Source organism: Crocuta crocuta, unplaced genomic scaffold (genome assembly GCF_008692635.1).
Source record: "Crocuta crocuta isolate KB4526 unplaced genomic scaffold, BGI_CrCroc_1.0 scaffold675, whole genome shotgun sequence".
In the NCBI taxonomy this organism is placed as follows: domain Eukaryota; kingdom Metazoa; phylum Chordata; class Mammalia; order Carnivora; family Hyaenidae; genus Crocuta; species Crocuta crocuta.
The window spans coordinates 2,957,656-2,973,852 of NW_027528796.1; the positions used below are offsets into that span (position 1 = coordinate 2,957,656).

Consider the following 16,197-nt stretch of genomic DNA (forward strand, 5'->3'; position numbering starts at 1 on the left):
ATGTTTACAAATGGGGCGGAAAACAGCAGAAGAAACAGCTATACGATCAGAAAGCAGTTGCCTGACACGAGAGGGGGGAGCAGGGGGGCAGGAAAGGTGATGGTTTGGCTCCAAGCCTGTCTGCACCCTTGACACTGGGCTGGGCCCGCAGCAACTTGATTTTTAGCAAAGCAAAATAAGTTAAAGAGTAAAAATGGAAGCAAAACACCTTGTCACAGGCCAATCAAGAGCAAAAACCTAAAACATACAAATAACGATTGTACAAATAAGACTCTCCTGGGAAAGGAGAGGAGATCACTGAAATCCCCTTGTTACTTCTCTTTTCTCAAAAAAAAAAAAAAAATTGTTTTTAGGAGAAACACCTTTCCACAGAGATGCCCCAGGAAGAGGAAGAGGCCAAATCCTGCCTCCTGCTGACAGGCACGAGGTCAGAATGTAGCCCACGGTGGCGAACTCCCTCCGGGGAAGGCACAGGGGAGCCTGGCGAGGGGTCAGCCCTGACGGCCACCGCACCACACCGAGATTCACCTGTGAGTCACGCTGGCCAGAGTGACCATGGGAGCCATGACAGCGACCAACCCCACAGTGACAGTTTCTGACACAAGAAGAGTCACTGTCATTGGTAAGTTGTCACCCTGATTACATGCAGCCCAGAATGAGCTAGCCCCACCCCCCAAAAAAAAGAAAAAAAAAAAGGAAAAGAGCCCAGAGCAGCCCAAATAGCTACAATAAAAATCCTATGTACCACGTACAGGTTTATCCAAAGCACCTGCACCCAGGCCCTCGGTCAGTCTGGTCACTCTTCCCTTAGAAACGTGGGCAGCCCGCGTCTCTGGCTCCCTGGCCCTGCTGCGCCAGAAGCCACACACGGAGGGGTATGACGAGGAGGGGACGGGAGCATGGTGGGCGGCCGGCCACAAGGACCAGAGCTGACGAAACAGCTCACAGGCAGCAAGAAACGGCGTGGCGCTCGCCAGCCCGCCTCATGGGGCTGGGGAGGCCTCACACACGTCCTGTGAGAAGGGGTTGAGCTGAAACACACACGTTTGCTAGTTAAATGCGTCCCCTCCGTCTATAAGAAGATTCAGTTAAGTAGCGACTTCCTTCTTAAGCATCAGGACAAGCGAACCTCTACTCCAGAAGGCAGGCAGCTGCCTTGAAGGGGTCTTTCCCTAAAAGCAGTTCGCGTTGGGTCCAGGAGGCACCCTGCCGACCAGGCGCTGCCCGGGTTCACAGTGCGGTGTGTGGGGATCCGAGGGACAGTGCAGCCGGGGGTCAGCTCCTCTTCTACCCCCGCCATGTGCCCAAATGACAAGGCCCCCAAGCCCAGCCCAGCCCTGTCCGTGAAGTGAGAGGCAGTTGGCCCTGGATGGGCTGTGCCACCCGGGCCCCAGGCCCTGTCACATCCGCTGTCTGATGAAGGAAAACGCTAACATCTCCAAGTCGCCAGTGCGGCTGCAGTCAGTGCAGGCCGAGGCCAAGGAGCTCCCGTAGAGAAGGAATCGATGTTCTTACACAGGAGCTGATACCGGAAACATGGTCTTCCCGACTGAAAGCTGCCTTTAGGAACCGGGCTGCCGGTGAGCGCATGTGTGTCTCCATAGCTTAAAGGGGTCTGGCGGACCACCAAGTCCAGCCTCACCCACCACAAAGGCTCGGAGGGAGTGGGTCGGCCGCAAGGTCACAGCACGTGACAGCATTTCTCCCTGCTGCTTCTGCCCCTGAAGCTGGTGTTCCCCAGGAGGCGGGGGGCGGCCCTTCACTGGGCACCCTGGAGCGGGGGGAGGCCAGCCCTGGCGCACCTGCCCCTCAGTGCGCGGGTGTGAAGGAAGCGCCCCGGCCATCCCAGCGCCAGCCTGAAGCGGTGCTCTGGCCCCTCGGTGCTCCGCAGAAGGGCCTCGGCCCGGCAGGGTCTGAAGGACCCGCCTGGTGGGTCTGCCCTGAACCTCCACGGGCGTGGGAAGAGTGTGTCTACACTGCCTCAAGTCTCCGGATCCAGAGACAGCTACCCAACCCAGTGTTAACGGGGACACTGTGGCGGCTCAGGAGAAGGTGTGACGCATGACCTTTCTCCCGCTTCTCCAGGCTTTCTGAACTTAGCAACTTTTTCACAATACGGGAAACGGAGGGGACGGCAGAGACAGGGCTGACGTCGTGCTGACCTGGGGACTGCTCCCATGTGAGCTGGTGTCCGGCAGCCATCTTCAGGCTTGAGCCTGGCTCTCCTGTGCCCCCACCGGCCCCACTCGCGCCCACCTACCCCGGTGCTNAGGTGCCACCCCCCGCCCCCAGGAACGGCACACGCACCTGGGAGTTCTGGATCCTGATGGTGCCGGGCGACAGCGCTTGCGTCACCACCTGGCCTTGAGGAGTGACAACCGTGACGGGCTGGTACACTGTGCCACCTCGAGAAGGAAGAGATCAAAGTGCTCCTAAGTCTCCATGATCGACACCCAAATCTCCAAAAGACGCAATATACGTCGTGAAGGACAAACACCTCTAGCCCGATGAGGTTTTTAAATCACATCAAATGATCAATGCCGGTGGACTTGGTGCCGTAAACTATTAAAACGGCTTCCCTGAACAAGCCGGGCGCCAGCGCCTGTGCTGAGGCGTGGCCCTGCGGCACTGGGGGGCGGGGCGTGCTACCGGAGGGGTGCAGGGGGCCGGGCACCGGGCACCAGGCGGCCAGGTGCCCCATCGCGGAGGGCATGTCGGCCAGGGTGGATTCTGCAGTCCCCTTCCTTTCACTCACCCCTGTTTTCTACTTTCTCACAACCTGCACGTATTACAGGGCTTGGCCAAGGCTGTTAAATATTTCTGATCATGGTATTTTGTGGATGAAACGTGCTTTCATCTTCCCGTGGAAGTTTCCCTTTACACTATCCGTGAGGGTCTGCAGGGCGAGTCTCTCCCCTCCCTGCACGCCCCAATTCCGTCTTCACGATGGTTTTGTGTTTGCGATGCCGGGTGGGCTGCAGGGACAGCGGACTCTGCCCCTCCTGCGGTGATTTCTATCAGTAACCCCAAGGCTCAGAGTGCACTTTACTCATGGGTCAAATATGAGTGACACGACCTAAGGTTTCCCCGGTGCTGCTAGGAGTACAATTAAAAGCCATGCTATCTGCAAATTACGATTCATTTTTTGCTCTATATTTTCAACTCCCATATAAAATCTTTCTTCCCCAAATGTTTTGGTAGGGAAACACAATTTGCATAAAATATCGGTTACTGAGAATTAAAACAAGAGACAGGCATTCAAATCTAAGAGTTCTAGTTTTGCCACTCCTGTATCAGGAACCGATGTTGACCGGAAATTTCACACTTCTCCGTTCTGACAGAAAGGACTCTTCAGCCAAAGCTCAAGGAAAGAGTGTCCTCTTCTCCGTCCACATACCTGCCACTGTTGCCATGGTGACGTTGCCCTGCTGCAGCGCGGACGCGGGCACCACGATTCCTTGGGGGCTGAGGGTGCCCGAGATGGCGCTCTGAATCTGCTGTGGGTCAGAAATGCACGGTGAGCAGAAACACAGAAGACGTGTTTATAACTTTAAAACAAGTGGCGTGATGGTATCGTGAGCGAAGGCAAAGAACCTGAGACAGAGATGCGACCGGATGATGACCTTCCAGAAGGCGCGCCTTATGTGCCTACAAACGGAGGGATCCGAGACTGACTCGGTATTAAGTACGGCTGTCAGCACTGAGGCACCGGTTTCAATCCGGCCCCCCCACGGTCACCTCTCATCTCATCATATCACACACGCTTCAAGCCCTGGAGGCGTGACAAGGAAGGCCAGGGTGACCTAGCGCCACCACACCAAGCTCACTCTAGAGCTTTCTAGGAGCCACAGTCTCCCTACAGGATGAGCACCATCTCCCCAGAGGTCACGTCCCCCGCCAGCTCTGCACTCTTCACCGCAACACAGAGCATGCCTGAGCCCCTGGTGTTCGGGTCTGTGCAGAGCCGTGTCTGGGCCTGGCCACAGCCGGTTCCACACGAATGAGCGTAAAACCACATCAAGATCCCGCCCATCTGAAGTCAGGTCCCAAGGGGCTGATGAATGCGTTCGCTGTCACGGCTGCAGGCAGAGGGCTGGGAAGGGAAGGGAGCTCTGCGCCTGGCATCGAGGCACAAGGCCTGGCCCACCACAGGCACCCAGGCCTCTGCGCGGTTAGACGGCATCGGTGGGAATGAATACCCAGAGACAACTACTCTGCAGGCTGCGCACCGATCTGAATGTGTGCCCAAGGGGTGCACATGCCGCCTGCCGGGGTAACTTGGTCAGAATAAAAATTAATTCATCCAAATCAATAATCCAAACTCCCACATCAAGAACCTAGAAAAATTGGAACAAAATGAAACCAAAGCAAGCAGAAGGAAGGGAATAAGAAAAATCAAAGCAGAAATCAATGAAATTGAAAACAGAAAAACACCAGAGACCAATCAATGAAAAAAAGAGCTGCTTTCCTGTAAAGATCAATACATTGACAAACCTCCTAAGTCAGAAAAAAAAAGAGAGGTGACAGAGCCCCAGCCCCAGGAATGANATACACACATCTGATGTCCTGGACAGAAGCTAAGATGAAACACACCATCTGAAGAGCCTGGTGACTATTAAGGACATGGAATTCATAATTTTAAAACTCAAAAAAGAAATCTCCAGGTCCAGGTACCATCACTGGAGGATTCCATCAAGCGTATAATGAAGATTTCACACCAACTCTACATGATCACTTCCAGAAAACAGAAAAGGAGGGAAACCCTTCATTGCATTTTATAAAGTTGCATCATCCTGATACCAAAACTTGACAAAGACCGTAACAAAGTAGAAACCACAGACCAGTATCTTTCAATCAAGATGGACACACAAACACTTCACGACATATAGCAAACAGAATTCGGAAACCTATATAAAAAGAAATACTGCACCGTGACCCAGTGGAATTTATTCCAGGAATGCAAGCTTTGTTCAGTATTCAAAAAATCATTAGTAATGTGATCTACCTCCATGGCAAAGGAGAAAGGAGAAAAATCACATAATCACATCAATTTGTGCAGGGAAAGCATGTGACAAAATTCAACATAATAAAAAAAACTCTCAGTAAAAAACAGGAACAGTGAGCGGGGAACTTCCTCAACTTGACGAGAAGCACCTGGAAGAAACCTGCCACTAAAACTGCAATGAACAGTGAAAGGCCGAGTGCCTCCCCCCACGAATGACGGGGAACAAGGCAGGATGTGCACGCTCCCAGATCGTACTCAAGATGGTACTGGGTGTTCTAGACAGTGCAGTAAGTAAGACAAGGAAATACGGAGCACACAGGTCAAGAAGGAAGGAGCAGACTGCTCCTATCTGCAGATGACACAACTGAATAGACCGAAAATCCCAAGGAATCCACGAGAAGGACCTCCTAGAACTAGTAAGTGAGTTCAGCAAGGTTGCAGGATAGAAGATAAACATACAAAAATCACCTGTAGTGCTAAATACTAGCAGGGACCCAGAAGTTAAAAATCAAATACCATTTATAATTGCTCAAAAAACCACTCAGGTGTAATTGTAAAAACACATTTGCAGGACTTACAAGACAAAACTACAAGACACTGATGAAAAAGAAACCACAGAAGAGAAAATAAGTGGAGAGACACACCAGGCCCGTGGCCCGGAAGAGGCAGCAGAGGAGAGATGTCAGTTCTCCCCGGAACGCTACACGGGCTGAATTCAACTCCTCAAAATCTCAGTTGTGTGCCTACTGTTTTGTGGACGCAGACACGATTACTTCTAAGTTCACATGGAGAGCGGCCAGAAAAACTCACATCACTTTGAAAAAGAAGAACAAGGTGGGACGACATGGTCTATCCAAGTCTGAGACTTTTCAAAGCTGCAGGACCCAAGGCTACTGGGTGGGAAACACAGGCCACGGCGACCGAGCAGGGAGCCCGGAAACAGACACAAACAGACCGACGCGGTGACAGTGTCACAACAGCAATTCAGCGGAGGAACCTGAACAAATCGTGCTGGGGCGCTGAACCCACCTCCACCTCCACCGTCACGCTTCGTACAAAAGTCAACTCAAAATGCGTCACGGGAGGCGCCTGGGTGGCTCCGTCAGTTAAGCGTCCAACTTCAGCTCAGGTCATGATCTCGCAGTTCGTGGGTTCCAGCCCCACGTCGGGCTCTGTGCTGACAGCTCGGAGCCTGGAGCCTGTTTCAGATTCTGTGTCTCCCTCTCTCTCTGACCCACCCCTGCTCACACTGTCTCTCTCTCTCTCAGAAATAAATAAAACATTTAAAAAAAATTTTTTTTTAAATGGGTCACAGATCTGAATATAAAATACACACTTTCAGAAAAAGAATGAGAGAAAAATCTTGGGGCTCTAGGGCCTGGCAGAGTACTTAGACTTAACACCAGAAGCACAGCTCCTTTTTTTTTTTTTTAAATGTTNCAGCTCCTTAAAGGACAAGTTGATAAATGGGACTTGATTGAAATGTAAAATGTTTGCTCTGCAGAAGAGCCTGTTAAGAGGGTGAAAGAGTCAGCTATGGACTTGGGAGAAAATATTCACAAACCATACAGCCAATAAGACCTGTCCCTAGAATATTCTCAAAACAACAGTTCAAGAAAATCTAGAAAATGGGCAAGACATGAGCAGGCGTTCTACCCAAGAGGACCTGCAGATGGCAACCAAGCCCAGGAAGAGAAGGCAACACGGGTGGCCATCAGGGAGGTGCAATGACGGCCACACGATGTCACTGCTCAGGTACAAGAATGCTTCGACGTGAGTGAGCCTTGAGGCCACTGCGCTCTATAAAGTAAGGCAAACACAAAAGGACAAATACGGTAGGACCCCCCCCAACATAAGGCCTCAGACGAATCAAGTTCGTAGACACAGAAAGTAGAACGGTAGGAGCCAGGGACTGGGGAGGTGGGGGAAGGGCGAGTTAGCAGTTAACCGGGACAGGGCTCCGGTTTAAGAAGATGCGAAGCTCCTGAGATGGAGGGCGGGGACGGCAGCACAACCGTGTGGCTGTGCTTCATGCCAGAGCTGCGCACTGAAAAATGGTTAAGATGAGGGGCGCCTGGGGGGCTCAGTCGGTTAAGCATCCGACTTCGGCTCAGGTCATGATCTCACGGTTTTTGAGTTCTAGCCCCACGTCGGGCTTTGTGCTGACAGCTGGGAGCCTGGAGCTGCTTCAGATTCTGTGTCTCCCCCTCTCTCTGCCCCTCCCCTACTCGTGCTCTGTCTCTGTCTCAAAAATAAATAAAACACTAAAAACGCTCTAAGGGTTAAGACAGTGCATTTACGACACGTGCACCTTACCACAATTTTAAGAAATAATAAATAAAAACCCTATTTTAAGGAAGGAGGAAGGAAGTGAACGGTACTCTGTCCTCCAGGAAGATGGGATCCCCGGGGTGGGACACAGATCAAGGCGTCGCTGCAGGGGCTGTGGGACACCCCCAGGACCAATCTTTTGGGCCCAAGGGAAGTCACGGCCAGCCCAGGCCAGGTTCACAGATCTATGGGCCCCTCTGTGCAGGGCGGCCGGGAGACACCCAGACATTCCGGAAGGGCTGCTGATCTCAGGAAGGAGTCCATGTCGCCCTGCAGATGGTCCGGGACCAGGGAGCAGAGCGGGACCCCAACATAAATACCTGGGATGGGACAGGGGAGTACGGGCTCCCGGGTTCCCCACTCAGGAGGGTCTCGCTGTTCATCTTCGTTTTTAGACACGCGATGTAGCGGCTGCAGAAGTCTTTGCAGAGCTCATTCACCTTCTCCAGCTCAAGGAGATGAATACGCAGCACCTGGATTGCTTTCACCATCTAGAAGCAGAGGAAACGAAGGCCCTCAGACGCGCAGACGGTAGCGTTACGCCACGTCATCCTTATCGACGCAGAACCACTGAGTGATGGTCTGAGGGCCTGATGCCACGACCGTGTGGCTGATGGGGACAGAAGGGGGCAGACCTTTCCTAGGCCAGCACATCTGGTGTGCGGGGGCGCAGATGGTTACCGGGCCGCCCTGCCGGGGTGGGGGTGGGGGGGAGGTACAGCAGGGCGGAGCCCCGGCCACCGACCCACCGCACACCAGGCGAGGCACTTACCCCTGCTCCGCTCCTGTTTCTTCATCTACAGATGGGGAGGCTCTTCGTTTGGAGAAAGCTCGACTGACCGACTCTGCCTTTTACAGATTGAGCTTTTGGCGCCAGGCCTAACAGCTCCCTGCCTAGCGCCTGATCAGCCCTTTTAAGATCTTCCCAAAGGTCTTACGGTGACTTTGTTAAGTCACTAAGTTCTGGAGTCGCCTGTCCCACAGCGGCAGGGAATGGTCTCTGATAACGGAACCACCACCACAAGCACCACTTGCCCGTGAATCCACAACCCCGAGCCCGGCCCTTCCCCATGGCCCGGGTGGCATAGTTCACACACGTTTGTGGACCGACCCAACCACTCAGTCAATAATGAGAGTGACCAGGCACCGAGCTCTGCCAGGCCCTGCACTCGGACACCCGTCAGGAGAGCCCGGAGCCGCTCAGGGGTACCCGCTGCCCACGCACTGACGGCTCTACGGCAGACATTCAGGGCCGGAGGGAGCTTCTGAGTCTCATCCCAAGAGGGCGGGCACTGTTTGTCCCATTTCAAAGATGAGGAGACTGACTCATTACAAAATCTACCAGGCAGGAAGGGCTGAATGTATAATGAGAAACTTAAAGAACAACAAAGATCCGGGCAATTTAGTCAGGAAAAAGTCTTCTAAAGGTGCTCGTCAGCTGCTAAGGGCCCTGACTGCGGTTTGGACTGGCTTTGGGCAGAAAGGCCCAGGGCAGCAGGGCGGAGCGCAGGAGCTCTGTGAAGCCGGCCTTGCTCTGCGCTCACGAGCCTCCCCAAGTGCGCGCACAGCCCTGCCTCCTGGCCTCCAGACTCCGCGTGTCTCAGAGAAGAAGGTCGTGTGCGGGCATCGGGCTCTGTGCTGACAGCTCAGAGCCTGGAGCCTGTTTCAGATTCTGTGTCTCCCTCTGTCTCTGCCCCTCCCTTGTTCACCCTGCCTGTGTCTCTCTCTCTCTCTCTCAGAAATAAATAAAAATATTTTTAAAAAATGTTTAGGACCGAACGGGATCCCCAGGCCACAGGCTCCTTGAGGTGCAGGCTCAGGTCATCTCCCTTGGTTCTTACAGCGGAGGTCAGCGGAAAAAGCGGAACGACACGGGGACATGTAGGTCACACAGCCAGGAAGTTATTCCGGGAGCTGTGTGATGCTCCCCTTAGCGGAACTACATTCTAAAGTCCCAATTGGAAGTTTAAAATTTATCGGGCATATTTTAAATTTGGAATAAATAAAAAAGAAGAATAAAACGTTTACTTTACTTACTAAATTGTCAGTTTCCGGATCTTCACAAAAGAAGGGTTTTCCTTCTTTCTCTTGCTTCCTTACAAAATTTTCAATATCTACGTCAAAACTGGCAGAAGTCGTGCCTTCTGAGCCCTGCGTAGACTGTTCACATTTTTCAAACAACAAAGCTAATAATGGAAACAGTGGATGCCTGGAGGGGAAAAAAATTTTAATGTATTTTCTACATTTTCACGAGAATATTTTAGTACGTGCGTATGCATTGGTTTACAAAACAGCTTTGCTGAGGGACAGTTCACACACTACACAATTCATCCACTCTAAAGTGCGCTATTCAATAGCGTTTACTACACCCACCACCAAGCCTAATTTTGTAACATTCTCATCATCCCCCAAAGAAACCCTATAGCCATTAGCAGCCAGTCTCCATGTTCCCCCAAACCCCAGTCCCAAGCCACTGCTAACCTAGTGTCTGTCCCTATGGATTTGCCACTTCCAGACATTTCATATAAATGGAATCACAGAGCACATGCCCTTTGGCATCTAGCCTCTTTCATGAGTGATCCTGTTTTCAAGGATCATCAACGCTATACCCGGAATCGGTACTTCATGCCTTTTTATGGCTGAATAATAATCCAGTGTGGACAGACCAGTTCTACAAGTTTAAATTTTACGTGGAGATCTCTGCTCCATTTTGAGTAAACCTCTGTATAAAATGTGAGGTGAGGTCAAGCATCTTCCTTCAGCATATGAATGTCTAAGCTGTTCCAACACCATTTGTCGGAAAGTCTGCCTCTACTTCACCAAATTGTTTGCACCTTTGTCAAAGGTCAAATAAATTATGTTTCTGTACGTCTACTTCTGGACTATCACTGACGCTGATCCTAGCCCTTCACCACCATCGCAACGTCCTCATTATTGTAACGCCAGAGTCAGTCTTGAAATTCAAGTTTATTCTTCTTTTTCAACACTGCTTTAGCTGGTCTAGTTCTTTCACCTTCCATATAAGATTTAGAATTAGCTTGTCTGTATGTACAAAAATATCCTGCTAAGACTTTAATTGGGATTGTGTTAAATCTACAGATCGATTTCAGGAGAAATGACATCTTTGCTACACTGAGTCTTCCAACCCATGAACATGGTATGTCCCACCACTTAGGTTTTCTCTGATTGCTTGTGTCAGCATTTTATAGTTTTCCGCATAAAGTTTCTGTGTTTTGCTTGATTTGCACCTTTTTTGGTGCAAATGGTTATAAATGGTGTTGTCTTTCTAATTTCCATTTCCAATTGCATATTACTGGCGTAGAAATAGGATTTGTTTCTGTGTGTTGTCCTTGTAATCTGTGACCTTATTAAGCTCAGTCAGTTCTGGAAGTGTTTTAGTAGCGTCTTTGTGATTTTCTATGTAGAAGATCATGTGGTTTGTGCCCAAATCCAGTTTTATTTCCTCCTTCCTAATCTGGGATGCCTTTTCTTTCTTCCTCTAGCCTTACCGCGCTGGCTCCGACTTCCATCACAGTACTGAACGGGAAGAGGCACAGTGGATATCTGCCTCCTTCCCAGACTTAGAGGAAAGAGTCTTTGGCCATTAAACATGATGAGAACGACTGATTTTTTGATGTTGCCCTTCATCGGGTTAGGAAAGTTTTCCTCTGTTACCACTTTGCTGGCAGCTTTTAACCATAATTAGCTGTTGACTTTTGTCAAATGCTTTTCTGTGTCACCTGATGTGATCACGTTGTGGGTCTCACTGGTTGACTTTGACTAGTGAATCAGTCTTGAGTTCCTGGGATAAACTGCACTTGGTTTTATACGTCGCTGGATTTGATTTGTTAATATCGTATTAATGGCTTTGACGTTTAAGTTCATGAGGTACCCTGGTGTGTACTTTTCTTTTTTTATATTGTCTTTCGCTTTAGTATCCGAGTGATGGTCAATTCATAAAATGAGCTGGAAAGCATTCCCTCCTCCTTTTTCTGGAAGAGACTGTGTAAGACTTCCTGTTTTCTTCTTCTGTATATCTTTGGTAGGATTCTCCAGTAAAATGGTGTGAGCCTGAAGATTTCTTTTTGTGGGGTTGACTAAAATGTACATTTACATTCTAAAACTTTTTGTTTAAGGTATTGGGAATAATAGCCTAATTTGAGAACCTTCTCACCCCGGTGGTTACCACACCGTACCTACTACTCTGCCCAGCCGACAGCTCTAGCTTTCCATTTCGCAAGGTTCTCTGCTCCCGCCCCTCCTGCTAAAACCCACGCGTGTCACATCTCACCGCTACCTATAAATGGCCTGCTTGTCTGCGTCCATTGGCGTCTGGGAGCCCGCGGGGGGAGGGCTCACTCCTTCCACATCACGTTCAGAGCAGTTGGGATCTTGCTCCGTTTTTAACTCTGTTACTACTTGCATCTGTGAAAGGAGGAGAATTTTTGTTACTAAACACAAAGTAAACTGCTACTAAGTGTTCTATCCTCAAACAGAAAGGCAACGGGAATGGTAAATTGCTAGACCGTTGGATGACTGGCAGGAATACATAAAAAATGCTACCAAAAAACTCCTTTGAATTTAATATGTTCCGAAAATGGCTAAAATAAAAGCTCAGTTTCCAGTTCATCTTGAAAATGGGGGCCAATATCTGAGAAAATGCTTGTGATTTTCAAAGATACTCCACCTGCACAGCGCTGAGGGGAAGGGACACGTGAATAATCACACTGTGTCCCTTCTTGCCCTGGATCCTCACACCGAGTAACATCGCAGCAAGAGGGAGAAACACATAGTCCAAACTCTTCCTCGCTTTTCACAAAAACAACTCAAACGCTACGTGCTAGGTGCTATGTGCTACATAGTCATGGCAGGGCTGACATTCTCCCCTATCTACTCTTAAATTCCAGGAATAAATAAGCTATCAACATTTTGTGAAAAAAGAAGTCACTGTATTCAGAAAGTAAAGACCGGCTGTGTTTGAAGAAATAGCATTAAACATAAGAGGAAGCATTCTAGATATTTTCATTTAAATTGCTTTAAACTAGCTATTTGGCTTGTAACTTAGGTGAAAAGTATTTAAATCCTTAAACATAAAGAATTCCGTTTACAAGGGCGCCTGGGGGGCTCAGTCGGTTAAGCGTCCGACTTCAGCTCAGGTCGTGATCTCACAGTTCGTGGGTTCGAGCCCCGCGTCGGGGTTGACAGCTCAGAGCCTGGAACCTGCTTCCGATTCTGTGTCTCCGTCTCTCTCTGACCCTCCCCTGCTCATGCTGTCTCTCTCTCAAAAAAAAAAAACATTAAAAATTAAAAAAAAAAAAGATTTCCATTTACAGAAAAAAATCCCAAATTGCTGCAGTAAACTTGTAATTACCCATAAGCAGACTACCAGCCCCCTTCAGCTGCTTCGGCACCAGAACCCACCTGCCCTGCCGCAACCTGGTGTGACTCCACGCCTCGAGGCAGTAGCCTGGTGGGGGTGCCCGGGAAGGGGCTTGATCCCAGGCAGGGAGAGAGCCTGCCATGCGCACCCCCCCGACAGCCGAGGGTAGGTCCCTGTAAGGTCTCCCCTTCAGCCCAGATGTGCAGGGAGACCTCTGTCCCACGGCCTTCGGGTGGGGATGGCGCAGCGCACCTGGGAAATTGTTTCTCTCTCTGAAAACACAAAGCACTGAGGCAACTAACAAGCCCAATCAAACCCACCCTTTCTGGGGGGAAATCTGACAGTACTGTAAACATGTCTCAGAAGGTTTATTTTGGTCTTTGGGTTTTTTTGTTTGTTTTGTGTGTGTGTTTGTGTGTCTAATGATCATGAATAAAGAGAAACCTAAATGCCCAAGCTTGGAGACATGTCTGCACCGCAGGATAGCACACGTGTCACCTAACTCTCACAAGGTTTCCAGGTCTCTGGAAAGTGCTCAGCTATTAAAAGTGAGGCTCTGTCCCTCCCCGCACCTGGCACCGCACAGGACGTGACCGCATCAGGGCACCAAGGCACGACCCTCTGGACAGGAGATGCCAGCAGGTGACCAGTGCCGCAAAGGAGAACCAGGTGGCGAGCGGGGAGGGGCAGGCAGGGGGGGCTTCACGGGAAGGACTTGGCAGAGACGTGCAGGGAGGAGGGCACTGGCCCGGCTGCTGCCTGACGGAAGGGCCAGGGCCAGGGCCGCAGGGCGGGGAGGCCCGGGAAAGAGGCGCAGAGGTGAGTGCGAGGCGACGCCGGGTCCCCCGGGCAGGGCTCAGCAGTGGGAGCGGAAGGGACAACAACCGCAGCCTGGCGATCCGAAAACAAAACCGCCTGGAAGTAGCAAAGGGCTTCCAGGAGCGGAGAGCCAGCCGGAGGGGGAGCCCCTGCCTCAGTTCCTTAAGACGCTTGGACACAGAAACAGTTTGGAAAAGCCCATGAAAACCAAGCGTGTGCAGCAGGAGCCACACCGGAATGGCCCGAGACCGGCCACCACAACACGAGGGAGGCAGCCTCGGGTCCTGGGCACCCAGCTGGGGCCTCACGGGGGCAGGGCTGCAGCCCCGGCTGGGAGAGGCCAGTGGCCGGGAGCAGCTGGCCCAACAGGCAGGGGGACCAGAGGGCCCGGGGGCGTCACCTCCTGACGGGCTGCACGGCCTTCCGTGGAACGAGCTCCGGGGCTCCAGAGTGAGACTGGGAACGGCCCCCATTCTGAGCACACAGAGCGTCCCAACCGCTCAGCTGTCCCAAGAGAGGCTGCCCTTGCTCCAGCCCCGCTTCCCTCCCCCTCCACCCGAGTCCTTCAGTGCAACCCCCAGTCCTTCAGGGCCCCCCAGTCCTTCAGGGCCCCCCCAGTCCTTCAGTGCAACCCCCAGTCCTTCAGGGCACCCCCCAGTCCTTCAGGGTCCCCCCCAGTCCTTCAGGGCCCCCCCAGTCCTTCAGGGTCCCCCCCAGTCCTTCAGGGCACCCCCCAGTCCTTCAGGGCCCCCCAGTCCTTCAGGGCACACAACACAAACACCCACAGCTACAAAGGCAGACCAAGTCCACGGACAGCAGGAGGGCAGCTGAGAAGCCACCCACGTGACATCAGAGCTAGCTGTCCAGGCACGGCCGTGCCACGTGAGCAGACAGCACAGTGACCGCGCCACACAGCCATCACAACGGTCCCCTCTGCCACTCATCCAGCTGTCATCAGCATCACCCCTCTTTCCTTTAAACCCACAATCCTCGCGAACACGGACACGAAAAAGGGAAATCCCCAGTACACCGTGACTCCGGGGAGTCCAAGTGACTGGCGAGGCGGTATCACTTCAGGAAGTGGCTTGAATCGCTCCACAGCTGGCCTTTCTGGGCACCAACGTGAGTAAACGCAGAGAACACTTAAAACTGAACCTGCGACTTGAGGGACACGGAGCTGCAGCTAGGCAAGCACCGGCCCGCTGGCGGCGCCGACAGGGCGGAATAAAGCCCGAGCTCTCACTTGTTGCCCGTCTTGATAGCTGTCTATGCTCAAGGTCTGTGTAGCCATCATGGTTAATGAGTTTTATAATAAAACATCAAATCATCTTGAGTCAAAAGCAAATGGCGTCTGGGGAAACAAAAGCAGAAAAGCGTCAGTTAGTAACAGCAGAGCACTCTGGGCCCCCCTCATTCCACAGACTCCGTATACTTTTTAAAAATACGTATTTGCACACGGGGAAGAAAACACCAGCCTGACGCTGTCACAGCCAACACCCCGCCCAGCCCCGCCCCGCTTATGTAGCGGTCACGTATTTGCACTTGCAACGGGCCCGGCTTGTTCTGTTTCTAGCCGTCTGGATGTGTCCATCCGCTCACCCAGCGAGCATCTAGGAACCGTCCACACATGTGGGACACGGTTCTGGGCCCTGGGGCACAGCAGGAGTAGCTGAGGCTCGGCTTTCCTGGGCATGGTGGGGGGGGGGGCACACGCGCGGACAGGGGTTGCAGGGCCAGCCCCCCAGCCGTGCGACAGGGCAGCGCCCCGGGCAGGGTGCCCCGGACACAGAGCCCAGCGACTGGGGGTCCAGGAGACGGGGTCTCAGATGGGAACGGTGAAGGGCACTCGCCTAACGTCTGTGTGTAACACAAAGCTGGAAACAAGGGATAATTTACTTGACAACAACGTAAAGCTGCAAAGCGAGACTCGTGACAGTGGGGGCGCCAAGACCCACAACGGGCCACGGGAGCCAGGGGCGTCCCGGGGCCACCTAAGGGGCTCCGGCGGCCTGCACTGTGCTGAGGAGGTCACAAGGTCAAGGAGAGTTATTCCACTTGCTCTGCCCGAGCTGGACCGCTGAAGGTCACCAGGGAGCAGTGATGCTCGTGGGAAAAGATCCAGTCGAAGACCAGCAAGCGGGGGAGGAGTGAGAAGCACGCCCCAAGGCGCAGCCAGAAGGACCCGGGTGCCCGGCCCGCAATGGGCAGCTTCTCCTGCGGGGTGGCTCGACCCCCAGGAGCCCGAGTAACATGGCCAAGGGCCTCCCCCTTACCCCCTGCCCAGGGAGCCAGCATGAGGTGGGGGCTAACAGCGTGACCTCATGAAAAGCCAAGGGGCAAACGAGGTTACCCTCCTTCCTTCAGCAAATGCTTCTGTCTCACTGTCCCGTGCGCTGGCGGAGTGTGGGTGCAGGGCGGACAGGCCCAGACCGGCCACCGTGCATGGGCGGGAGGGGGGCAGAACCTGTTCACCGTGCACACAGGTGTCAGGAAGTGATGAGGGAGGGCGACCAGGTAGGGACAGAGATTACTTGGGGAAGGGGGGCTGCTACAGGTGCCCGTGGGAGACCCCCGGAGGTGGGGGGGCAGGAAGGAGCCGCGGCGCAGAGTCTGGCAGACGGCTAGCATGGCTGGGCAGCTGGGCAACGGGGAGGATGGGGGG

The 16,197-nt window shown here is 52.5% G+C and overlaps 1 protein-coding gene across 1 annotated transcript in view; it reads right to left on the bottom strand.

Moving 5' to 3' along the window:
* Positions 1 to 16,197, bottom strand: part of PKNOX1 (PBX/knotted 1 homeobox 1) — a 37,589-nt gene that overhangs the window by 19,304 nt on the left and 2,088 nt on the right. Inside the window, exons 3-8 of the mRNA XM_077755445.1 lie at positions 14,779 to 14,886; positions 11,634 to 11,761; positions 9,374 to 9,545; positions 7,657 to 7,827; positions 3,398 to 3,497; positions 2,308 to 2,405 (exon numbers count right to left, since the gene is read on the bottom strand). Of these exons, the coding sequence (XP_077611571.1) occupies positions 2,308 to 2,405; positions 3,398 to 3,497; positions 7,657 to 7,827; positions 9,374 to 9,545; positions 11,634 to 11,761; positions 14,779 to 14,829 (720 nt within the window). The 5' untranslated portion in view covers positions 14,830 to 14,886. The remainder of the gene's footprint in view (positions 1 to 2,307; positions 2,406 to 3,397; positions 3,498 to 7,656; positions 7,828 to 9,373; positions 9,546 to 11,633; positions 11,762 to 14,778; positions 14,887 to 16,197) is intronic.